Source organism: Sus scrofa, chromosome 8 (genome assembly GCF_054392235.1).
Source record: "Sus scrofa isolate SSC_HxYL_T2T_F1_AM1 chromosome 8, Sscrofa_HxYL_maternal_Yorkshire_Landrace_v2.0, whole genome shotgun sequence".
Lineage (NCBI taxonomy): Eukaryota > Metazoa > Chordata > Mammalia > Artiodactyla > Suidae > Sus > Sus scrofa.
Window position 1 is genome coordinate 30,627,977 of NC_139390.1, and position 26,170 is coordinate 30,654,146.

The 26,170-nt window shown below is 39.5% G+C and overlaps 2 protein-coding genes across 6 annotated transcripts; one reads left to right on the top strand and one right to left on the bottom strand.

Moving 5' to 3' along the window:
• Positions 1–1,527: 1,527 nt before the first annotated feature.
• On the bottom strand, positions 1,528–7,539 carry RPL9 (ribosomal protein L9). 2 transcript variants are annotated; one of them, NM_001243481.2, is given in 8 exon segments: positions 1,528–2,436; positions 2,719–2,833; positions 3,086–3,166; positions 3,974–4,106; positions 5,724–5,819; positions 6,810–6,925; positions 7,016–7,062; positions 7,512–7,539. In NM_001243481.2, coding segments are annotated over 6 exon segments (579 nt in total). In that variant the 5' UTR covers position 7,062; positions 7,512–7,539; the 3' UTR covers positions 1,528–2,436; positions 2,719–2,726.
• A 118-nt stretch (positions 7,540–7,657) lies between these two features.
• LIAS (lipoic acid synthetase) lies at positions 7,658–25,352 on the top strand. Of its 4 annotated transcripts, none has more exons than XM_084970818.1 (12): positions 7,658–7,904; positions 8,794–8,966; positions 11,085–11,178; positions 12,045–12,125; positions 14,678–14,834; positions 14,921–14,978; positions 15,323–15,436; positions 16,957–17,085; positions 20,476–20,621; positions 21,270–21,340; positions 22,768–22,879; positions 25,011–25,352. In XM_084970818.1, the coding sequence occupies exons 1-12, from the start codon at positions 7,758–7,760 to the stop codon at positions 25,061–25,063; spliced, it is 1,335 nt and encodes a 444-aa protein (XP_084826944.1). In that variant the 5' UTR covers positions 7,658–7,757; the 3' UTR covers positions 25,064–25,352.
• Positions 25,353–26,170: the final 818 nt, after the last annotated feature.

A 26,170-nucleotide genomic window follows, 5' to 3' on the forward strand; every position in this document is an offset into this window, starting at 1 on the left:
GAATCGGAGCTGTAGCCACCAGCCTACGCCAGAACCACAGCAACGCGGGATCCGAGCCGCGTCTGCAACCTACACCACAGCTCACGGCAACGCCGTATCCTTAACCCACTGAGCAAGGGCAGGGACCGAACCCGCAACCTCATGGTTCCTAGTCGGATTCGTTAACCACTGCGCCACGACGGGAACTCCCAGAATTTCATTTAACACATTCAAGTTATCAAATGGAAATCACTCCTTAGCTACAACTAGCCTCCAACAGTTATCCTATGGAGGTCTCATACCAATCCACTTCACTACTGGAGAAATATTTACTCCCACAGCAGCTACTATTGCTTATATACCAACACTCTTCAATAATAACTTCTCTATCCCTTCATAATATCGCCACTTGGAAGTTTCTTCCTTAACCTCCAGGTTCACTTTTGAAACGCTGTCATATATATCTTCCAAAACATCTTTCTAGGCCCATTGCTGTTATTGAGTCTCTGTAACTTGAACTTCCCTGGCAGTCTGAGCACCATTCACTCAAGGAATGGTGGTGTGCCAGACATTGTTCCAGTTACCTGGGATATCCCAGGTCTAACAGGAAAAAAGCATACAACCAATACACAAAGTAAAATAAACATTACATTATAAATACTATGGACAAAGACAAGTGGAGCAGGGCAGGGGAATGTTAGGGTGGGCAAGAAGAGTGAGCTAGCTCAGTACGGTGGTCAAGGTAGGCTTTACTGAAAACATCTAACAATTGAAGGTAAGCTGTCACTCCAAAGGGAAACACTACACTGCCAACAAGCAAACAACTTGAAGCTTTAAGGCAGTGGGAGTGAGGAACAGATCAGTTCAGTCAGTGTAGGTCAGCAAGATTAAGAGGGAGTCTGAAAAATGCATTTTTTTTTTTTGGTCTCTTGTCTTTTTAGGGCTGAACCTGCAGTATATGGAGGTTCCCAGGCTAGGGGTCTAATCAGAGATACCACTGCCAGCTTACACCACAGCCACAGCAACTTGGGATCCTCAACCCACTGAGCCATGACGGGAACTCCTGAAAAATGCACTCTTGACTACTGCTGAGAAGAGAGGGGTGAAGGAGCAGCAAAGGAGACCAGTTAAAAAGGCTATCACACTAAACCAGGTGAATTAGTTTTCCTTAATTAGGAAAAATTTCAAAACATCATGCAAGTAGCAATGAATCCCCATTGCTCAGCTTCAACAAATACCAATATATTGAAAACCCAGACTTAGAACTCCATCCAGGGAGTTCCTGTTGTGGTGCAGTGGAAATGAATCCTACTATACTACGATGTTGGTTCACTCCCTCGCCTTGCTCTGTGGGTTGGGGATCTGGTGTTGCTGTAAGCTGTGGTGTAAGTCACAGAGGCGGCTTAGATCCTGGGTTGCTGTGGCTGTGGTGGAGGCCAGGAGCTGTAGCTCCAATTCAACTCCTAACCTGGGAACCTCCATATGCCTAAAAAAACATAAACACAACAAAATCCAACTCCATCCAATGCCTACTCTAAACCTCACCTCTAATATTCAAAGCAAAATCTTTATTTACGATTTCATCCATTCTTTAAAATTTTAACCATTATCATCAAAACTCCATATAAAGTTAATTTCATTTGTGTAAATCAAGATCTTAGTAAGATCCATTCTGTTTCAAATGGTTGACTTTATTTTTTCTTCTTAGTCCTTGAACATACCTCACTTCGAAGGCAGAGTCCAGATTTTTCTGATGGACTGGACACATAGAGAAATCAAGCTGAATTGTGATTCTGCCTTTGGTTGGAGCTTCCATCAAATGAGGAAAACTGCAGGAAGAGGTTTGGGGGCAACCCTATTAAGACAGTCTAGTATGATAGCAATATCTAAAGTATGAGGCATAAAAAAATTATAGAAAGCGAATTGGGGTTTTTAAGATATCAGATATGAGTAAACAGCTCAAGTAGGATTAAGACAGAGAATCTTGGACTACAACTATGCTTTTTAGGAATACAAATTAACTCCATCTTCTAAGGCTCTATCACATCTTGGGTGCTCTTTCAAAATGAATGCTGTTTAACTAAAACGCTTGCCTCACGAACATTCAAATTCATGCCTCTGCAAAACTACACATACCCTCAGGGTATCTCCCAAAGTTCTACATCCAATAATGAACAGCTACAGTGTTGCCTATCACTGGTACCCACATGCCTCTTGTCCGAAATATCCTTGATATTCCTTCAAGCCACTTCATTAAGTCTTACTAGAAAACACTCCTATTCCCTGTTATCATTCTCAGCACACTATAATTTACCTAATTGCTTACTGGCCAAAAAATTGGAGGATAATCAGTTCAAGAAAAAGTTCTAAGTCAATAGACTTTTTATTGTATCGTAAAACATCACAAATGAATGTGAAGAATCATCTGGCATCTTGTTGTTTCTGTAGCCGGGACAACTGTAAAAAGAAATGAAAATGTCTATAAATCTGCATCAATATCCTTGCCCAGAAAAGTTCCACTCTGAATAATCTAAGACATACTGTAAAACTACAGTTTACTGGCTCACAGTAAAAATGTGCCAATTCTATCTCTCATTCTGCCAAAGTTATTACTTCATTCTAGAATGCCAGCTCTCCACTTTCTGCCATTAATACAACTCTAGTTTATGTCTCTCAGTAAATTAAGACCCCCCCAACTAAAGCAATAATAAAACTTTTATAGACACTATAAGAACCTACCTCAAATCTTACTCATCAGCCTGCTGAACTGTTCCTTTTTCAGAAACATAGATACCATCCAAAAATTTTCTGATATCCTTGTTCTTAACAGTTGTGGCTTGCTGAATCAAAGCAGCTACAAGAATGAAAAAAAAGGGCAATTATTTTATCAACCAAACTCATCTTAATTATTTTATTACATTTAAGTATATTTACATTTATAATACAAATACATTTATATTTATTATATAACACTTGAAACCCAAGCATCTTTGGGATAGTTTATGAAAATTCCCACAATTTAGCAAAGGTCAACAAAGGAACATATACCATGTATTCAACTACAAGAGTCAGATAAGATTTTGAAGGCATAATTAGGTACACAAACCTGAATTTGATACAAGTTCAATGTCATTTCCTTCTAAAATCAGCTCATCTTTCTGGGCTTGAGATACTGAACAAGCAACCCCTAAATGGGAAGAATACATGTGCAGTGTCAACACAAAACCAAATTTGTAAAACATTTAATTTAAGTAATTTAAAATAAGTACCAATTTATTTCTTTTAAAATTCCACACACCAAAGAGAATTTTTTTTTTGCCCCCCCACCCCCACCCCAGGGCCACACCCGTGGCATATGGAGGTTCCCAGTCTAGCAACTTGGGATCCAAGCCAAGTCTGCGACCTACACCACAGCTCACGGCAATGCCGGATTCTTAACCCACTGAGAGAGGCCAGGGATCAAATCCGCAACCTCATGGTTCCTAGTCAGATTCGTTAACCACTGAGCCAGGATGGGAACTCTAAGATAAAACTTCTTCCTACTCCAACAGAATCAGAAGCAATGAAGAGGACCAAGTTTCTAAATTTTCCAATGCTTCAGTATTAGCTATGTATCAGACAAGAACTACTTTAAGAGCATTTCAATTTTTAAAGTCATTTAATCATGAAATGTCCCCAATTTTTACAGAGTAAATTAAAGTGAGCTACATAGAGGTAACTTGCCCAAAGCTGACAGTGAGAGCTGAGATTTGAACCTAAGAAATCTGTTATTAACTACTATTCAAATGGTCCTTTTTTAGGATTTCAGTTTGCAAAACAAAAACACAGCTACCATGGCCTGCAAATCACCAATAACTAAGCCTTCAGAAATCACAACTGGTACAAATGATATAAAGCCACAATCAAAATGCGTTATTCTAAAATAAATCTAATTTTATTTATAGCTAACCCAAACACCAGCTTTCACAAGTAGAAAGAAAACTTCTGAACATACCTGGCCTCATCCGAACCCTGCGGATATATTTTTCACCCAAAAAATTTCGGATTTCAACAAGAGAACCATTCTCCTGAATAACGACGTTGATGGGGAAGTGAGCATACACAGACCTCATCTTGTAACGGAAGCCCTTTTAAAAAAAAACCAAAAAACAAAACTATCAACACCACTGAGAAATTTGAAAATATATCTAGTTTTTTTCCGAAAAACAAGTAGCAAGCCCTTTTGTAAAAAACATTTATATCTGTTAGGTTGTCTGCCTCTCTGCACCTGGACAAAGACAAGGAAATACCTGGAAATTACCAATGGAGAGTTAACTCTGCACCTGTGCTATTCACAGTAACCTCTCCACTTTTTATCATTAGCTGATCTTATTTAAGGTAAGGGATCAGGATCAGCCATTTCAGCACTCACTCAGTTTCCCTGGTTCTCTCCGTTGCATACACATTATTAAACTTTGATTTCTCTTCCTCACATAGCATTCGTTGTCTTTTTTTTTTTTTTTTTTTTTTTTTGGTCTATTTTTGCTTTTTCTAGGGCTGCTCCCACGGCATATGGGGTTCCCAGGCTAGGGGTCTAATTGGAGCTGTAGCTGCCAGTCTATGCCAGAGCCACAGCAACACGAGATCTGAGCCGAGTCTGCAACCTACACTACAGCTCTTGGCAATGCCAGATCCTTAACCCACTGAGCAAGGCCAGGGATAGAACCCACAACCTCATGGTTAACCACTGAGCCACGACGGGAACTCCCATCATTGTCATTTTTTTAAACTATCACCCACACCAAAGCTTCACAGCAATTTTATTTATTTTTTGCTTTTTATGGCTGCACCTGCCAGTCTACACCACAGCCACAGCAACGCCAGATCCTTAACCCACTGAGCAAGGCCAGGGATAGAACCCACATCCTCATGGACACTAGTTCGGTCTGTAACTGCTGAATCATAAAGGGAACTCCCTCAGAACAATTTTAAATACATTTGTTTCTGTCTCCTCAATGGACTGCAAAGCTCCTAAGGAAGCAGATATTTTACTACCTCCTTTGCCCGTGGTGAACAATGCTAGCCTCCTATTAAAGTATAACTCTAAAGCCCTTCATCTTGGGCATTAGGCTAACATACTGAATTACTATGGTATGCCAGAGGGCCAGAATTGAGAATATCAAGACACCACCGCCGCCCCCCGCAAACAAAGAACTTAAGACTGGAAACACAAGGGGAGACATGGCCTGAAAGGCTTATAATGGAGTTGCGTACAGGGTGCCGCTATCAGATTGCGCTCTAGAAAGGCTGAAACAGAAACACTCCAGCAAATATCCAGAATCAACTTTACCTTAAAGACTGAAAGCTCAGAAATAAGACTTAATCTTTCCCTAATTCCCACAAGATACCCTGGTGGTGAGAGGCATAAGACAAGAAACCAACCATTCTATGTGTTAACATTTTCTATTAAAAACCCCCCTGGAATTGTTAATGTTATCTTTCGGGTAAAACAAATATATATATAATCAGCGTATTATCAAGACCATCTGGTCTAGACTTATGTATCTCCCTTTATCATAAGACCCAGGAATACCTAACACATTTGCCAAGATCACCTTTTCCAAAATACTACAGCCGCTAAGTTATATGCAAGTATAAGTTACTCGCACAAAGTATTTTCTACAATAGACATTTATGTTGCATACATAAAGGATAGCTGACAAACCTCCCCCTTCTAAGACAAGAAGTCTGATTAATCTGCTTACCAGTGTAACACCCTTGATCATATTCTGTACATGACTACAGATGGTGCGAACAGTTGCCAGTTCCTTTCTATTTCCCCACCATTTGTCAACCCGGAGCTGTAACAGAACAAAAACTTCAGAAAATTCTTTCCAGTATTAAGTAGCCTTGAAATAAGGTCCATTTATCCACAGTAATTACTCTAGATTCTAGTATTTGTCCTAATTACAAAAAAAAAAAGCAACCACAAAGCCCTCAGCAATTAACGGTTTTTGTTACTATACATTAGAAGTATACACTTTCACAGAGGAACAACCCAGAAAGTTTTGTACAAGTTGCATCAAACTTCACTTCTGGAAAGCTAAAATACCAGGTTCAAAAGAACTCTGCTGCACCACTATGATCCTTACAAAACAATCAAGAAAAATAAACCCAATTTCTAACAGTATTAAGGCCTGCTATTTAATAAATATTACCAGTACTGAGGTTTATAACCCAGTTTACTTTGGTTTTCCAATTTCACTAAAGCACCGACAACAACAAAAAAAAACTAGTTACAATTTTGGACACTAAATTATAAGATAAAACATTGAACCTCAATTCCATAATTTCTCAAAAGTTTTTATTTCTTCTATTATGGTTGACTTACAACATTCCATCAACTTCTGCTTTAAAGTCACTCATTCATACATATAAATATTTATTCCTTTTCTCACATTATCCTCCATCATGTTCCATCACAAGTGACTGTAGTTCCCTATGCTGTACAGCAGGATCTCATTGCTTATCCACTCCAAATGCAATAGTTTGCATCTACTAACCCCAAACTCCCAGTCCATCCCACTCCCTCCGCCTAGACTAGAACAGACTAGAACCAATAGTCTGTTCCCCAAGTCCAAGAGTTTCTTTTCTGTAGGTAAATTCTTTGGTGCTGTTAGACTCCAGAGAAAAAATTATCCATCAAATGGTATGTCTTTCTCTAACGTACCTCACTTGGTATGAGTCTCTATTCCATCCACGTTGCTGCTCAATTCTGTAGTTTTTAAAACAACTTGATATTCTTAAATTACAACTTTCCAAACAAACTGAGGTGATTAAACAAAACTCACCCTCTTCTTTTTCTTTCCAAGGAGACTGAGTTCTACATTGATGTGGTTGAAGTCCCTCCTCAGAGTGCCTCTGGGGCCCTTCACAATGACTGTGCGTCCTTTTAGTGTGATGTCGACTATGAAAGAAACATACTCGTGAGGCATCGAAACAAATTAGAACGCACGCAGTAAAAACATATGAAAAAAGCAAGCACCAAGTCTCCTACCATTTTCTGGAATGTCGACAGTCTGATTGCTGAGAATGGTCTTCATTCTGAAACACAAACACTTGGGTAAGAAGGTCGCACAGGACTTGTTTTGGGCCGAACTACCTTGCACAGAACTCCACTCCTACCAGAGACCGGCAGGCAAAAATCTCGGGGAGGATACAGAGGACTAATCCCGGAAACGGCCCCAGCTGCGCCTTGGCTTGGAAGGAGCAGCTCCTAAACAGTTATTAAAAACCCAGTGGGCGAACTCCCGGTCAGCGCAGCTCTGGGAAGTCCTATCAAGTCGGCGCCATCCCGGCAAGGCTGAAGGGCGGCAGTAGGCCTAAAAGCCCAATACAAGGCTCGAACCCCATCGCCACCAGACTCATATGACGCTCGCCGCGCAGGGAGACAAACAAGACACGGTTTCCGAGGGCCACACCCGCACCTCTGGCTTTCCCAAAGCCGATGCCTTCAGATTCCCAAGGCCCACCGAATACAGAATCCACCTTACCTCGCAGTAGATGCGGCAAAGAGAGAGCGTCTTTCGTCATCACGCTTTTGTAGTACGTAAGGGTCCTGCGTGTGGCGTCATAAGCGCGCGACACCACGAGGCTAAAGCAGCCAATCGTAGAGCAGCGCGGATTCCACCGGGTCAGTGTTGGCTCAGGTTGTTTGTCATAAGTGGAGCGACGGTGTGTCCTTCTCTTTTCCCGGGAATTAGTGATTGTTCCTCCCTGCCAGAAAAAAAAAGTGCAGGATGGCTCTACGCTGCCGGGGCGCCGTCCGCACTGTATGCCCCCGGGTGAGCGGCGGGGCGAAAAGGGAGCGGGCGTGGGGTGGGGGGTTCCCATCCCTGAAAGTGCCCAATAATGCCAGCGCTTACCCGGCGTTTACTTCTAGCCAGGTACTGTTCTAAACATTTTTCGTATAGCGTCTCATTTAATTCTGACATGGTCATGAAGTTAAGACCTGATACTGGTTTTTTTGTAAGTCTGTGGCCCGCGCTCTGAGACCTTTTTTCCTGCATATCAATGCAATGATTTGTACTCTTGTATTTATTGGAGCACTATAGAAGCGCTGCAATGAAACTCCAAATTACTACTTGGTGTTGGTGTCTCCTGTGTACTAGACACCACTTTGGGCGATTAAAACCCAAGTCTGTGCTCCAGGCTTGAGCGAGAGACCTGGGCAAGTACAGTAGCTATCGTGCAGCATCCTAATAGGCACTCTTTTTTTTTTTTTTTTTTTTTTTTTTAATAGTTGAAGGTTCTTTTGCTTTAACAGTACTACCTCTTGAATTTTATGGTGTTTTGTCTGTCTTGTACATGTATGTGTTCAAATCTAGAAACCGATGGCTTCTTATGGTCAACAAATACATGAGTGACTTCCTTGTTCACACACAGTATAACCAAGAAAATTAAAACATTAGGTTTAGTTTCCCTTCTTCCACTTCTCTGAAATCAGCTGAGAACTACCTCCGTGTTTTAGCAGGTATTCTTATTCAAAGCCCAAAGCAGAGAGATTAATTTCAAATTTCATTTAAACATACTTGACTCAAGTCAGGAATAGAAAATTCAAAGCTGTAGCTCCCATTCTCCTTTGGGTTTGGTTTGTTCTCCTTGGGTCATCTTTAATTTCAGATTCTGAGCTCCTTACATTGAGCTCGTAAATAGATTAACATAATTTCTGAATCAGTTCTGTGGCTTTACCCATCCTTTTAGGTATTAAACGAGTTTAATACTAAGTTATTCCAAAGCCCCCTAAATAAATGTCACAATGAACTCTTTCTGTAGGTATTTGGAAGATATTTATGCAGTCCAGTCAGAGCAATAAGTTCCTTGCCAGATAAAAAAAAGGAATTTTTACAGAATGGACCAGACCTTCAAGATTTTCTATCTGGTGATCTTGCAGACAAGAGCACCTGGGATGACTATAAAGGAAACCTAAAACGCCAGAAAGGAGAAAGGTAATTGAAATTTTGAGGTAATTTTAATGTCCTATTCCTTCATTGTGCATTATTTTCTGATATTACCAAGCCATAGGGTATATTTTTAATCAGACTTATTTGATTTAAAATTATTTAAAAACCATTAGAAAGAAGTGAAAGCAGACATGGAGCAGGTAAATGGGTGAAATTGTTGGAGTACTTTTCTTCGTGCCCTCTGACAGTTTTTCTCCAACATTCTTAGGACTTAGCCATCCTACACCCTCTCCAATTTGCCATCTAGCAACCAGTTTCTTCTGAGAGCAAAGATAATCACCTTGCTACTACTCCATTAGATTTTAATAAGTTTTTCGTTGTTACAGGACGTTGATGATCTAGCTTGTTGCTTCTCCTAGTCAGTGTACATGTGATCTATGGATAATTTAAAAGAATGGTGAGAAAGTTTGTGATGAAGCAGGTTAAGTTGCAGAAATTGCAGCAAGGGTTCAGTCCCTGATCTGGGAACTTTCACATGCAATGGGTGCATCCAAAAGTAAATAAATAAATGAATGAGGCATGATTTATCCAAAAAAGGTATGAATGAAAATTCTAGGAGTTCTCTTGTGGCTCAATAGGTTAAGAACCTGACATAGTGTCCATGAGGATGCGGGTTTGATCCCTGGCCTCACTCCGTGGGTTAAGGATCCAGCATTGCTGCAAGCTGCAGCATAGGTCACAGATGCATCTTGGATCTGGTGTTGCCGTAGCTGTGGCATAGGCCAGCAGCTGCAGCTCCTATTCGACCCCTAGCCCTGAAATTTCCATATGTCACAGGTGCAGTTATAAAAAAAAAAAATTCTATTTAAAAAAAAGTGGGGTGGTCGTTCCTGCTATGGCTCAGTGGGTTAAGAACCTGGCTTGTCTCTGAGGATGCAGGTTCTGTCGCTGGCCTTGCCCAGTGGGTTAAGGATCCAGCACTGCTGCAGGCTGTAATGTAGGTCGTAAATGCATAGACCCCAGCTGCAGCTCCCATTCAACCCCTAGCCTGGAACTTACGTATACTGCAGGTGCAGCCCTAAAAAGGAGAAAAAAAAAAAAAAGTGGTGATAGAATTTAGTGCAGAGGGCAGATTGATTTGGGGGATTGTTTACCCAGGAATTCTAGATTATGAGTGGGTAGAAGTCAAGGGGAACCTGAGGATACATAGTCTTCACTCCACATTTTAGATTTTTTCTATTTAATAACTGTCAAAATCTAGAATGTGGAGCAGAAAGTACACCTGAGATCTCTCTTTACTCTGAACAATTATAGCACTATTTGTCAGCATTAATCATTGGGGAATGAGATGTCCAAAAACTTCCTCCTTTGTATTGGGGTGGTGTTACTCTCTGCCTTTACAAAAGGTAGACATGAGCACATTGCTCTCAACACACATTATGAGTGTTTTCCCAAGTGGCTTGAGCAAGCCTAAATTTGATTCTCTGCTATTATTCCTATGGCAGAAATTAAACAAGTTAATCCAGGATTATTATTATTTTATTTTATTTTTTTTTTGGTCTTTTTAGGGCTGCACCTGTGGCATATGGAGATTCCCAGGCTAGGGGTCAAACCAGAACTGCAGCTGCCGGCCTACACCACAGCGTCAGCAATGTAGGATCCGAGCCTCGTCTATGATCTACACCATAACTCACAGCAACACCAAATCCTTAACCCCCTGAGTGAGGTCAGGGATCCAACTGTGTCCTCCTGAGGGGAGAATTCATTTTCTTTTTTTTTTTTTTTTCTGTCTTTTTAGGGCCACACCCACAGCATATGGAGGTTCCCAGGCGAGGGGTCTAATCAGAGCTGTAGCCGCTGGCCTACACCACAGCCACAGCAACGCCAGATCCTAGCCTAGTCTCCAACCTACACCACAGCTCAGTGCAACGCCAGATCCTTAACCCACTGAGCAAGGCCAGGGATTGAACCCACAACCTCATGGTTCCTGGTCAGATTTGTTTCCACTGTGCCAGGATGGGAACTCCTTTTTTCTCTTTTCTTTTTTTTTTTTTTTTTTTGAAAATTCTTAACTAGGAATTGTAATAGAGCAAAGTAACTTCAAGGCTTGTGATTATTTGGGAACCTATTTGTTAATATATAATTATGTTTGGCTTTCCTCAGGTTAAGACTACCTCCATGGCTAAAGACAGAGATTCCCATGGGGAAAAATTACAATAAACTGAAGAATACATTGCGGAATTTAAATCTCCATACTGTAAGTTCTCAAAGGATTAAATACCTACCTTTACCAGAAGCTATAACGTTTCTATATATGAAACTAAAAATTAGTGAGATACATGTCAGTAACAGCAAGGAAAGTAAATAAAGATGTGTAGTGATACATTACTGTCACTAATGGAAATATACGTAAAAATGATTTTCCCTGCTCAAGAAATAAAAAGTAACTGTATTTCTTAACTTCCCATTTAATAGTACAAAAAAAATACAGTTTTTTCCTGCAACTTAGGGAATGAGGGTTTTGTGTTTTTTTGTTTTTTTTTTTTTTAGTTTGTTTTATATTACAGATGAAGTACATACCTGTTGGAAAGAGAATGTTAACTGTAAAACATCATACGTGCAGTACCACATGTTAACTACGTCACTTTAACTGTTCAATATGTAGTCTTCTAGGCCATTTTCTTTGCACATATACAATATAAACATTCATATTGTTTTTATTTTTTATTTTTTTTATGTCTTTTTGCCATTCCCAGGGGCGCTTCTGTGGCATACAAAGGTTCCCAGGCTAGGGGTCTAATTGGAGCTGCAACCTACACCACAGCTCACGGCAACGCAGGATCCTTAACCCACTGAGCAAGGCCAGGGTTCGAACCCACAACTTCATGGTGCCTAGTCGAATTCATTAACCACTGAGCCATGACGGAAACTCCCCATATTGTTTTTAACTTTAGAATAGAATTCTAATATCTATATGGTTGGGCAGTTTAACAGCATTTTTGAACAGTGAATTTTTTCATAAATACACTGTAAAGAATGGATATTATAAAACGCTTGATCATTGATTTGCTCACTTGGTAAGTGTTTTCAACCTGATTGAATGCAGTTCTCTTTTATTCACAGGTGTGTGAGGAAGCTCGATGTCCTAATATTGGAGAGTGCTGGGGAGGCGGAGAATATGCCACTGCTACAGCAACAATCATGGTAAAGCCAGCGTCAAATTTTAAAGTTTTAGTGTAGAAACTGAACGGGAATATTTTATATCTTTTTTCGACAAATGTGCGTTACAAATCTCTGATCAGGTTTTTTGTTACATATAAGTTTATGAGAAAGGTGGGGAAAAACCTGACAGGAGAATCCAGCTTTTTATCTCACCCTTCTTTGAATAAGTCTATTATTGATTCTTCTATCTTTCTCTTTCATGCTTCTTTCTATTGGTCTGTGTTTAGCTGGTCCTGACTGGGCTAAGCTAGATTCCAGGAAGTGGAGTGGGTTCAGGTCTGCTCTACAAGACTTTATTCTTAGACCAGCTGCCCTCCTAGGCATAGTCTCATCATAGAGAATGGAAGGAGCTCAGGAGGGCAAGGCAGCCATCCGTCCGCATGTGAGTGAGGCATCTGCTTGTTCAAGCCTGCTATCATTCTGTTGGCCTAAGTCACCTGGCCAAGCCCAACATCACATGGTAGTAGAGATATAGATGGGTCCTACAAGTTACATGGCGAAGGGGGAGAGTTATCATCTTAATATGGTGCAGTAAGAAATGGGATTATCAGTACAGTCTACCATATATATCCAGAGGGGTTTGGACATTGAAGTGTTGAGCTAAATCTAATTTATGTGCAGGAGTTCCCTTTGTGGCTCAGTGGTAATGAACCCATCTAGTATCCGTAGGGATGGGGGTTAAGGGGACGGTGGGTTAAGGATCTGGCATTGCTGTGAACTGTGGTGTAGGTCACAGATGTGGCTCAGATCCCGTGTTGCTGTGGCTGTGACGTAAGCCAGCAGCCTCAGCTCCAATTCAGTCCCCCCTAGCTTGGGAACTTCCATGTGCTGCAGGTGTGCCCCCCCCCCTCGCCCCCCGCCGAAAAAAAACATGTGCAACTGAAAGTTCTCATTTGTCTGGGAGATGTCCAATAAACTGTTGAGTTATATCAGCAGGAGACCATTTACATGAGGAATGGAGGATTCTGATGAGCTAGAACTCCTTCTGGAATAATTGCGCTGTCCAGGGAGCTTTTCTAAGTTATGCAACATCAGTTCTTGAAGGAGAGATTGATTGTGGATACTCCATGATGGAAATCTCTGGTTTCATCCCTTGCCTGGTCCCCTTCTCTGCTATTGACTCATACTGGTTCCTGGGGAGACTTCATTGTTTCAGTAAAATTCTGTGAAACATTGGGCCTAAGGACCATTGCAGTGTGTCCCCTCTGAGAGAGTTAAATATGAAGGGAAAAAATTGCTTTCTCCTCCAAATCACAACCCCTCTGTGGGCCTTTGAAACTGCAGTGGCTCCAGGACATATGTAGTAACCATGCTTGGCCAGGGCCAGAAGATGGTAGTGAAGCAGTGTCCTGGAAGAACTGCAGAACCCGCAGGAAGCAGTTTCATTTGTTTGCTTTTTTAGGGCCACACCCAGGCTAGGTGTTGAATCGGAGCTACAGCTGCCAGCCTATGCCACAGCCACAGCAGTGTGGGATCCGAGCCACATCTGTGACATACACCATACCTCACAGCATTGCTGGATCCTTAATCTACTGAGTGAGGCCAGGGATTGAACCCTCATCCTTGTGGATACTAGTCAGGTTTGTAACCTGCCTAGCCACAACAGGAACTCCTGGAAGCAAATTATTAACTTTTTATGTTCTCTCTTTCATCTGTTTAAGAGGGAGCTATACCTTCTATTTAACTTCTGCAGAGCTCTGTATGTTGATATGTTAATTTATTTTATTTTTAAAAAAATCATTTGTAGAAGTTCCCATTGTGGGGCAGCAGAAACAAATCTGATTAGTATCCATCAGGATGCAGGTTCTATCCCTGGCCTTGCTCAGTGCATTGGGTATCCAGTGTTGCCATGAGCTGTGGTGTAGGTTGCAGACATGGCTCGGATCCCTCGTGGCTGTGGCTGTGGCTGTGGCGTAGGCCAACAGCTATGGCTCGGATTTGCACCCCTGGCCTAGGAATCTCCATGTGCTACAAGTGCAGCCCTAAAAAAAAAGACAATAAATAAACAAATAGATAGATAGATGTAAAACAATCTTTAGGATTTCCCTGGTGGTCTAGCAAGTTAAGGGACCAGCACTGTCACTTCTGTAATGTAGGTTTTATCCCTGGCCCAGGAACTTCTGTATGCCATGGGCGCAACCAGAATAATAATAATAATAAAGAATCTTTATGTGTAGATTATAAAGACTACCAGTACAACAGATACCCTGATAGCTCACCTCCAGATTGAGAGCAGAACATTTGTCTTATCTTTGAAGCCCTTTGTATATCTCTTTCCTGATAGCTTCCCCTTGCTTTTTCCCTTAACTCTACTCTTAATTCTGAGCTTATCATTTCCTTTTCTTTCTAGTTTTACCATATATGTTAAGGAATACCATACAGTATTCCATAACTACACTGTTTAGCTTTGAATATTTCAGATTTCTTATAAACAGAATCAAAGTCTATACATTCATTGCAACTTTATTCCCTCACCATCACATTCTTTAGGGTCATCTGTTTATTTGATTTAAATTGTAACATCTCTATTCTAGTTGATGGGTGATACATGTACAAGAGGTTGCAGATTTTGTTCTGTTAAGACTGCAAGAAATCCACCTCCACTGGATGCCAATGAGCCCTACAATACCGCAAAGGCAATTGCAGAATGGGGTCTGGATTATGTTGTCCTGACGTCTGTGGATCGAGATGGTTAGTGCATCATCATTGCCTTTTCTAGAAATTGGGTCTTCCTCAGTCGTGCCGTCATCTTAAGCAATGGACTCTTTTATTTCTAGATATGCCTGATGGAGGAGCTGAGCACTTTGCAAAGACCGTATCTTACTTAAAGGAAAGGTACTTGTTTTTTTCATTTACTTGTGTAATCTAAGAACTTTTATTGACCCATATAAATTCATTTTATTTAAGGTCTTTACCTTAAAGCAGTGGTTATTAACCTTTTGTGGGGTTATAAATCTGTCTCATAGTCTGCTGGAAATTATGTGGTCTTATCTCCAGAAAAGCATATTCAAGCACACAGATACATATTTGCAGAAATTTTATGGGTGCACAAATTTATTCATGGACTTTTAGTCCATAGCACTGATTTTGAATAAATCGTCATCACCTAGAAGTAGTTAGGATAAGATAAGCTCCTGCATTGTTAAAATATGTGATCTCTTTTTTGGGTGTTCTTGCAGCACGTGGAAGTTCTTGTGCCAGGGATTGAACGTGTGCTACAGTAGCAACGTGAGCCAGTGCAGTGACAACACCACATCCTTAGCCTGCTGTACCACAAGGGAACTCCAAAATATGTAATCTCGATGTAAATTTTATCAATATCGATGTATTCTGGGGATTTTATCCATAATCCACATTTTGTTAATATTTTAATGCTATCTATCATGAAAGGATTTTCAAAAGGAGTTTTATGCTTGTTTCTTACAGCTCAGTACTTATCCAGCACCTAGCACACTCAGTAGATGTTTTTTCCAGTGATACCCCCAAGTGTTTTCTCTCTCTTTTTTTTTAAAGGGCCACACCCACAGCATAGGGAGGTTCCCAGACCAGGGGTTGAATCAGAGCTACAGCTGCCGGCCTATGCCACAACCACAATGCCAGATCCCAGCCACATCAGCAACCTACACCACAGGTTGCCAGATCCTTAACCCACTGAGCAAGGCCAGGAATTGAACCCGCAACCTCATGATTCCTAGTCGGATTCATTTCCGATGCGCCACGACGGAAACTGCGCACCCCCTTCCCCCCAGCCAGTGTTTTCTATTTTATTTTTTTATAATTCATTTTTAAAAAATTTGTTGCTGTCCACTAAATGGATTTCACAAACTACTGATAGTTCTCAACTTGCAGTTAAAAAAACAGTGAGTTATAGGATGTGTTCTTTCACCATCTCTTATATACATGAGTGGGTATGTCTGGGGTCCTTTCTACATCCATTCTCACATGTAACAGCTCCCCCCAAAAACACCTTTGCATTAGGGTTTGTGAAAAAATTATCAGCTGTCCTAGGCAGTTCTACTGCTTGTTAGAAGGAACACCTCTATGACCTAGTTCATATTTTAATGCTTGAATGCATGGATATAGCCAGAAGATAAATAGGAAGATTAATGTTTAGCTTGTATTTCATTTAAGCAAAGCTCATGACTCAGCAACTCAGAAAATAGTTTTTAAAGCCCATAGCACTTGTGAAATATTTGCCTAAAGGAAGAGAGGAGGGCACTATTGGTGAATTTTTAAAGAAATGAGAACTAAAGCAACCAATAATTGAATTCATATAAGAAATATCCCAATTTAAGGAGTTCCCTGCTGACCTAGCAATTAAGGATCCGGCATCATCACTGCTGTGGCTAAGGTTCCATCCCTGACCTGGGAACTTCTGTATGCCACAGGTGTAGCCAAAAAAAAGAAAAAAGAAATAGCCCAGTTTACTTTCTAAAATATAGAGGAGTTGTTTTATATTTAATGTTTTATATTTTAATTCCTCTAAATATTAATTTATAATAACCTACTTAATAAAGTTTAAAAGTAATACTCCCTAAATAATATAGTAATTTAATCCCTAAATTTATACTGATCATCATTTGCCTGCAGATGTGTTTTAACCACAGTGTACATATTATTTGATGTTCTAGGTTTGTCTTATTCCGTCTAACAGTTCATATATAAACATTTGTATGCTCATGCTATTATTGGCAAGGTTCTAAAGCTTACTGTGTTGAAACTGATACTGAATGAGTACTGGTGATTTCTGTTTTGAGCATCGGTTGGGTCATTTCTTTTCCTTGGTTTGATATTTATCTCTTTTTTACCCTAGGAATCCAAAAATTCTTGTGGAATGTCTCACCCCTGATTTCCGAGGAGATCTTAAAGCAGTAGAAAAAGTTGCTCTGTCCGGATTAGATGTATATGCACATAATGTAGAAACTGTTCCGGAATTACAGAGGTGATTCATGTATGGAGTAATGCTGGGAAGTTGGGAGGGTCAGAATCTGCTCTGTTTTCTCACTTTTTTCCCAGGGGAGAACTTTGTGATTGATTTTTATAAAGTGAACTCTCCTTTTTAAACAAAAACAATATATGTCTGTTATAGAAAAATCAGAAAATATAACCACCAGAAAAAAAAGAGTGTAAAACATCACCCATAAAATTTCCACCTAGTAATACTAATTACTAACATCTAAGTGTTTATGTACTTATATATTTGTGTATGTAGGTCTGTGTTTTGGTACACATAACGAGTCTCCTTTTTTTTATTTTTATTTATTTATTTTAATTATTTCTTTAATAGTTATTTCCCCAATACAATTTTTTTTCCTACTGTACAGCATGGTGACCCAGTTACACATACATGTACACATTCTATTTTCACACGTTATCATGCTCCATCATAAGTGACTAGACATAGTTCCCAGTGCTACACCACAGGATCTCACTGCTAATCCATTCCAAAGGCAATAGTTTGTATCTATTAACCCCAAGCTCCCCAACCACCCCACTCTCTCCCCCTCCCCCTTGGCAGCCACAAGTCTATTCTCCAAGTCCATGATTTTCTTTTCTGTGGAAAAGTTCGTTTGTGCCCTATATTAGATCCCAGGTATGTGGTATCGTATGGTATTTGTCTTTCTCTTTCTGACTTACTTCACTTAGTATGAGAGTCTCTAGTTCCATCCATGTTGCTGCAAATGGCATTATTTCATTCTTTTTATGGCTGAGTAATATATATATATATATACCATATCTTCCTAATCCAATCATCTGTTGATGGACATTTGGGTTGTTTCCATGTTTTGGCTGTTGTGAATAGAGCTGCAGTGAACACGTGGGTGCATGTGTCATTTTTAAGTAGAGTTTTGTCCAGATATATGCCCAAGAGTGGGATTGCTGGGTCATGTGGTAGTTCTGTGTATAGATTTCTAAGGTATCTCCATACTAATCTCCATAGTGGTTGTACCAGCTTACGTTCCCACCAACAGTGCAGGAGGGTTCCCTTTTCTCCACACCCCCTCCAGCATTTGTTATTTGTGGTCTTTTTAATGATGGCCATTCTGACTGGTGTGAGGTGGTATCTCATGGTAGTTTTGATTTGCATTTCTCTAATAATCAGTGATGTTGAGCATTTTTTCATGTGCTTGTTGGCCATCTGTGTATTGTCCTTGGCGAAATGTCTATTTAGGTCTTTTGCCCATTTTTCCATTGGGTTGTTGGCTTTTTTTTGCTGTTGAGTTGTATAAGTTGCTTGTATACTTTAAAGATTAAGCTCTTGTCAGTTGCATCATTTGAAACTATTTTCTCCCATTCTGTAAGGTGTCTTTTTGTTTTCTTTTTGGTTTCCTTTGCTGTGCAAAACTTGTCAGTTTGATTAGGTCCCACTGGTTTATTTTTGCTCTTATTTCTGTTGCTTTGGGAGACTGACCTGAGAAAATATTCATAAGGCTGATGTCAGAGAATGTTTTGTGTATATTCTCTTCTAGGAGTTTGATGGTGTCTTGTCTTATATTTAAGTCTTTAAGCCATTTTGAGTTTATTTTCATGCATGGTGTGAGGGTGTGTTCTAGTTTCATTGATTTACATGCAGCTGTCCAGGTTTCCTAGCAATGCTTGCTGAAAAGACTTTCTTTTTCCCATTTTATGTTCTTGCCTCCTTTGTCAAAGATTAATTAATTCTTTTCTTTTTTAAAGTATCATTGCAAGTGCCGATGAACTGTTTTGTTTTTTTTTTAAAGGGAAAAAGTTGTGTAAGAGCAATTGCTTTGATTATACCTCTAAAAAAAAAGACTTTTTAAAATGCTTTTGGTTGTACAACTATAAATGTAAGAAACTCATTGGTAATAAATGCATTTGGCACTGATATATACAGTAAATGATATTGAAGGAAAATATCATTCAGATGTATTTTAAATCTCTTAAAAAGTAGATACCATGCTTTCTTACTCTTTCTTTTTTTCTTTTTTTTTTCTTTTTTTTTTTTTTGTCTTTTTGCCATTTCTTGGGCCGCTCCCACGGCATATGGAGGTTCCCAGGCTAGGGGTCGAATCGGAGCTGTAGCTGCCAGCCTACGCCAGAGCCACAGCAACGCCAGATCCGAGCCGTGTCTGTGACCTACACCACAGCTCACAGCAACGCCGGATCCTTAACCCACTGAGCAAGGGCAGGGATAGAACCTGCAACCTCATGGTTCCTAGTCGGATTCGTTAACCACTGCGCCACGACGGGAACTCCCCTCTTACTCTTTCTAATAATTACAGGTTTTTACTCTACATTGATCACTATATTTATATTTCAGAAAAATAAAAATTTTCAGCGGAGATTAATACATTCATTTTCATTACTTTATTAAAGCATTCGATAGTGATTTTATTAGATTCTATACATTATTCTGGGCCATAGAAAGAAGTATAATAAACAATAACCAGCAATTCCACTAAATCATAAATAAATATTAGGGAGCATAACTTAAATTCAGTGGAGAAATACTTTCCAAAAGTAATACTTTACTCATTATCATTTTTGTGGTTATTTTTAAATTCATAAATTTGTTTCCTCTCTTCCCTGTGAACTGGTCTCTCATTAAAAGTAACAAGCATAACAAATCAATTACACAAAGTAAAGGTATGTTAGAATTCAAATGAATGCTGGTTTAACATCAGCAGCTTTCTGTCCTTTGAGCCTTGACCATTTAAGCCACTGTAGTTTGGCCCCTGTTGAAGTCTAGCACACAGCCTGTTCCAACCCTGTCATATCTCATGATACCACCACCAGGGGTGCCAGTTTCTCTTGTTTCATTTAAGAAACATTATCCTTTCCAGTGAAAATTCCAGAATCACGCATTTTTTTTTACCTAAGAGATGCCAATGTTGTATACTCACCAGCAGAGGGCAGCTTAGCCCTTAGAAAAGAAATGAACATAAAAGTTTCAGTCCTCTGAAATATGGGTTCAGGTTAAACAGTTTTTTTCTTTGTTCTATATTGAGATTTTCTGCCACTTTTTTTCCCTCTCTTGATTACCTCTGATAATCACTCATTCTTAGCTTCAGAAATCTGGTTTCTCAATGAGTAATTCATAAACTGAATTACTTCCATTCATTATGTCCATTCTCATTTTCTCTCCCTCAGGCTTGAAAGGCCTTAAAAGTCAACAGAGCTGGGGTCCCAGTGAAGCCTTATTTTCTTTCCTCAAGTAACAGACATTTATGCACAAATGCTACCATTGAACCATATGATGTAGGATAATGTTCAGAATGTAGTTTTCTGGTCTTTCAGGTTGCTTGCATAATTATGTACTTAGTTGAACTTGTGGTTATTCTTGGCTGACAGCAGCTCTTCTATTTTCAAGGAAAGTTCGTGATCCCCGGGCTGGTTTCGACCAGTCTCTACGCGTACTGAAACATGCCAAGGAGGTTCGACCTGATGTTATTTCTAAAACATCCATAATGTTGGGTTTAGGTGAGAATGATGAGCAAGTATATGCAACGATGAAAGGTAAAGAAACTGAAAAATGAAAACTCTTTTCCCTTTAATTTGAGTAATAGCAGGAATCCCACTTTGAAGGACCTTTATGCTTCCTCCACAGTCTCAGTGAAAGTCTCACTAAGAACAGAGTACGGTATATGGTTATAAACAGCAGCATAAAAGAGAAAGGAAGTACATTTTCTTAAAACTTTGGAATGATGTGAAGGTGCTCAGGATATGAAGTTTGCATCCCATTTCATCCCCTACCCTTTCACCAACTACAAAGATGATTTTGTTCACTTTTCTTATTCAGTCATTAGACAATTTTTGAGCACCAGCCAGGTACCAGGAGTTCTGTCAGGCACTGACAATTCAAAGATGACTAAGGTGAATCCAGGCCTTTGAGGAAGTGCTTCCTTACATAACATGATGAGCATGATGTGCTTTGGACTTTGCTGAAGCTTAGTCCATTTTAGTCCATTTGCTTTGTGATTCTTGGGCTTCTTAAATTTTAAAATGTAAAAGCTTTTATTTTACCTGAAGGTCCTTGGCCAATTTACAGTTATTTATTGGTTCAAAGAGTAATAATTTCAAATGATAGTGAAAAGCTGCTCTTCACAACAGTGCATACAGTTGACAATGTAAAAACATCTGGTAATGTATGCTCTTTTTCTGTAGCACTTCGTGAAGCAGATGTGGACTGTTTGACTTTAGGACAATATATGCAGCCAACAAAGCGCCACCTTAAGGTACAATTACCATGAATTGCCAGATGTTTATTGGTAATTTGAATTAAATATTTTCTGTTGGTAAAGTTAAGAAGCTGCTGGCTTTTTTTGTGTGTGATGTTCCCTATATATTTCCAAGTCCCAGTTTCCCCTTTTTTGGCCACCCCACGGCATGTGGAGTTCCCGGGCCAGGAATCAGATCTGAGTTGCAGTTGCAACCTAAGCCGAAGCTGTGGCAGCACCTGATCCTTAACCCACTGCACCAGGCTGGGGGTCGAACCTGCATCCTAGTGCTCTGAGGACACCTCTGATCCTGTTGCACCACAGCGGGAACTCCTGGTTTCCATTTTATTATCTGCATAAAGCACCTGTACTGGCACTTATTTGCTGCCCCCAAAATTATATGATTTCCTGTGTGAATCTATAAGAAAAAAATTTTTAAGTTGGGAAACTGCATTCATTTACACTTGGTGATCTTGCGATTTGTTTTAGAATATATGAGAGCCAGAGGTCAAGTAAGAAAGAAAAATCAGTCTTCCTATTTCTTTTTTTTTTGGCCATTTCTTGGGCCACTCCTGCGGCTTATGGAGGTTCCCAGGCTAGGGGTCGAATCGGAGCTGTAGCCACTGGCCTATGCCAGAGCCACAGCAACGTGGGATCCGAGCCGCATTTGCGACCTACACCACAGCTCACGGCCACGCCATATCCTTAACCCACTGAGCAAGGCCAGGGATCGAACCTGCAACCTCATGGTTCTTAGTCGGATTCGTTAACCACTGCACCACGATGGGAACTTCTCAGTCTCCCTTTTTCTATATTGGACAGTTATTCATTCAAGAAACTTTTCTTGAGTAGAGACCATGTGCCAGACACAGTGCTGAGCAGAAGATACAAGAAGAATAACATACTATTGTCTCAGAATCTTATAGGCATGATTAATTTTTTTTTTTTTTTGGTCTTTTTAGGGTCACATCTGTGGCATATGGAGGTACGCAGGCTAGGAGTCAAATTGGAGCTGTAGCCGCTGGCCTACACCACAGCCATGGGCAACATGGATCCGGATCTGAGCCATGTCTGCGACCTATGCTACAGCTCATAGCAACACCAGATCCTTAACCCACTGACTGAGGCCAGGGGTCAAACCCGAGTCCTCATGGGTACTAGTTGGAATGTTAACCTCTGAGCCTCTGCGGAAACTCCATGAATAATTCTTAATTATATCTGTTAGTCAATGAAGGAATGATACAAGTATATAATCTCTATAGATAATCTCATTTTCTTTCTCCTTTGAAATAGCTAATATAATAATGCAAGGTTGATGTGTTTTCCCCCTCCTCTCTAATTCCCTATGATTACATTCCGACAGAGTAGCCAACAAGTAGATTTTTGTAGAGAACCAAAATGATTTAGGAAAATTCTAGAATCTAGAATTAATTCTTTAAATCTAGGTCGAAGAATACATTACTCCTGAAAAGTTCAAATACTGGGAAAAAGTAGGAAATGAACTTGGATTTCATTATACTGCCAGTGGCCCTCTGGTGCGTTCTTCATATAAAGCAGGTAAGTTAGACTGCAAGTAACTGTTCTATTTAGACCATAGATTTTCCATGTGAAAATTATAATAGCCGTGGTTGTCTTTTATGAATGAGGAAAAGGGTTTTTTCTCTTTTTTTCTGGAATATCCTTAGGAGCTTTGCTCCATAAGGGTAAGTATCTATTTGATAGCATTGCTGCCTACACCATTTAATAATATCTTTGTGTTTTTTCTCCCAAAAGCAACAGAAAAAATAATCCATAAGATTACTTTCCCCATAGAAATTTTTAGTGTAATTTTACTAGTTATGGTGCAGTTCTTAAGTGATTTCAGTTCTAATTTTGATTGGTAGTTTAAACTGACTTAGGAAAAAATCCAAGTGTTTTCCAAGTGATAAAAAGTCATGTGGTAATGACCATCACAAGGTCTGTGAGAACACAACTGAAGACTGAATTTAATTCCAAAAATGTTTATGATGTTTTCCCTGCCAGTTGGACTTAACAGTTATAACTTTTTGAAGAATAAACAGCTGTTTATTTTTTGGATCTGTCTAAACTATGTTATTACTATTAATGACTTTTTTCTTTTTGGTTCTTAGGGCCGCCCCCAAGGCATATGGAAGTTCCCAGGCTAGGAGTCGAATCGCAGCTACAGCTGCCTGCCTACACCATAGCCACAGCAACTCAGGATCCGAGCTGCACCTGTGACCTACACCACAGCTCATGGCAATGCCAGATCCTTAACCCAATGAGCAAGGTCAGGGATTGAACCCACATCCTCATGGATCCTAGTTGAGTTCGTTAACTGCAGAGCCACGAAGGGAACTCCTATTGATTTTTTTAAATGACTGTTACACATTAGAGTATAAATCCTAGATATATTTAAATTAAGCATAAATTCTATTTGTAAAAATTAATGTTCAAGCATTAATAACAGTGTGTTCCTATAAAGAAATTGAACACATTTTAATGAACTACTAACAGCTTATCCTAGTTATAAAACCCAAGAATTTGATTCGGCACTGATTGACAGGGTGTGGGGACTTTAGAAACCAGTGATTATAAATGATTTGTTCTTTTTCAAGCAGTGCAGCTGCTAAACTAAAAATATCCATAAAGGATAGGCCCAACATCAGCTTCCAGGGTGATTAAAATAGAGTAATATCATTTGAAAGGAGTTTTTATTTTGTGGGGTTTTGTTTTTGTTTTAAATGTCTAACATTTACAAGGAAGTGAATTATGAACTTTAAAATTTTTTTTAAATTACCAGTGAAAGATCAAAGCCTTAGACTCAGATAATGGGTTAGTATCTAATAATATGGGTCTACTCCTGTCTGACGTAGGTGAGGTACAGGGCAGCACGGATTATTCTCCCTTAATTACTTGGCTAGGTTATATGAGCTTTTGGATTCTTGGTGATTGTGTACAGATATAATCATTGTAATTCTACTCATCTTAATATAAGATGACAGAGAAGTTCTTCAGACTCCTCATAAGCCCGGCCTGCAGTACTGAGCTCTGCCAATAAGCTTTGAGCTGTGCTGTAACAGTGATAAACTAAATGGAACCCTAACGACCTGAAAAATGAAAGGGCCTCCTCTAAGCAGCTAACTTAGTGCATAGGCACATCTTAGGGGGTGGAGAAAGCAGGCCCATTATAAATGAAGAGCTTGAGGGGAATAAGCTAAAGAGATTCCATCAAATGAATCTATTCAACTGCAACGAGGTCTGTTTTATAAACATTAAATCCAGGCTAATAATGTAGCAGAATTGCTCTCTGAAATGAGTCGTGCCAACAGCAATATTTTGTCAGTGGTGGGGAATAGTGCACATAAAGTGGAGTAAATGCACAGAAACAGCCCACAGGTACAGTGGGGTCACCCTTTGTAATACTGAGTGACTAGAATGAATAGTAGTGGAAGTTGCAGTGATTTAAAAACAATTTTATTAAATTACTTAATAATAATTCATCATTATGTTTGAGGAAAAGACAAAGATATGGGGGATATGTGAGGTTAGAAAATTATTGCCACTGAGATTTGAAAAGAGAGAAACAGCAGTAAATACAAAAGTCTTCTTTAAAGGGAAACCCTGAGGTATAATTATTCTGAAACTTCCTTTAAATTGTTATTAATATATTTTTATTTTTCCTAAATAGGTGAATTTTTCCTGAAAAATCTAGTGGCTAAAAGAAAAACAAAAGCCCTCTAATATTCAACAAGACATTCAAGATCACAGGAATTTTAAACATTTGACTGCAGTTGGTAACAGAAGTGATGGCAGAATGCCTAGACTTCAGTGGGCATATCCCAGTCTTTTTGTTTTAAGAAAAAGGTCAATAAGCTGTGCATATTTAATTGTAGTAATTTGTCTTTTAGCATATCGTCTTTGTCCCAATAAATAATTGCTTGTTATGTATGATATATTCATAAAACTTCTTTGTAGGAGTTTACTGTTAACAGTATAATTTTAAAAACACATTAAAAACTTCTAGAAAATCTTTTAAGTCTCTGTTACTGTACATCATGTTTCATTTCTGAAAAGGAACGTATTGTGATGAAACAGGGTAGGTTGAGATTATAATCTGTTCACTTAAAAGAAGCATATGTCCCTTGCATAATAGTATAGCATCATTGGAATAATTTAGAAAGGCATAAGAGTTTCATTGTTGACTCTTCACGTTGATACGACTACTTTAGACCAGCAAAGGAATTAGCTTTCATTTTAAGTAGTTTGCTACATCATATGCATTGCCCATTATTCATTTTATTCCTCACACCATTCTGATGAGGTAGTTGTGTTCTATGATAAAAATGACCTGAAGGAGGAATTTTTATCCTAAGTACCAGAACTCAGATTCTTCTTTGGCTCTGAATCCTATTTTCAGAGGAAGTAGTTAGGGGGCAATGTTATAAAATATGTAATGTGTATAGGCAGTCTGTTTTGAAGTTTTCAATATATGAACTAATAATTTTTTATAAAATGCGTAACTGTGATGGACGTAGTGCTGCAGGTTAAGGATCTAGCATTGTCAGTGCTGTGGCTCTGGTTGCTGCTCTGGCATGAGTTCAGTCCCTGGCCTAGGAACTTCCACATGCTACAGGCACAGCTCAAAAAAATTTTTCTTGGCTACCACCTTTTTTTTTTCTTTTTTTTTTGTCTTTTTGCCATTTCTTGGGCCGCTCCTTCGGCACATGGAGGTTTCCAGGCTAGGGGTCTAATTGGAGCCGTAGCTGCCGGCCTACACCAGAGCCACAGCAACGCAGGATCCGAGCCATGTCTGTGACTTACACCACAGCTCACGGCAACGCCAGATCC

Bases quoted from the DNA above. Each gene is read 5' to 3' on its own strand.
- LIAS (XM_084970818.1), top strand. From the start codon at position 7,758: ATGGCTCTACGCTGCCGGGGCGCCGTCCGCACTGTATGCCCCCGGGTG. The intron at 20,622-21,269 runs GTAAAGAAACTG...CTTTTTCTGTAG, and splicing joins AGTATATGCAACGATGAAAG to CACTTCGTGAAGCAGATGTG. The intron at 21,341-22,767 runs GTACAATTACCA...CTTTAAATCTAG, and splicing joins CAACAAAGCGCCACCTTAAG to GTCGAAGAATACATTACTCC.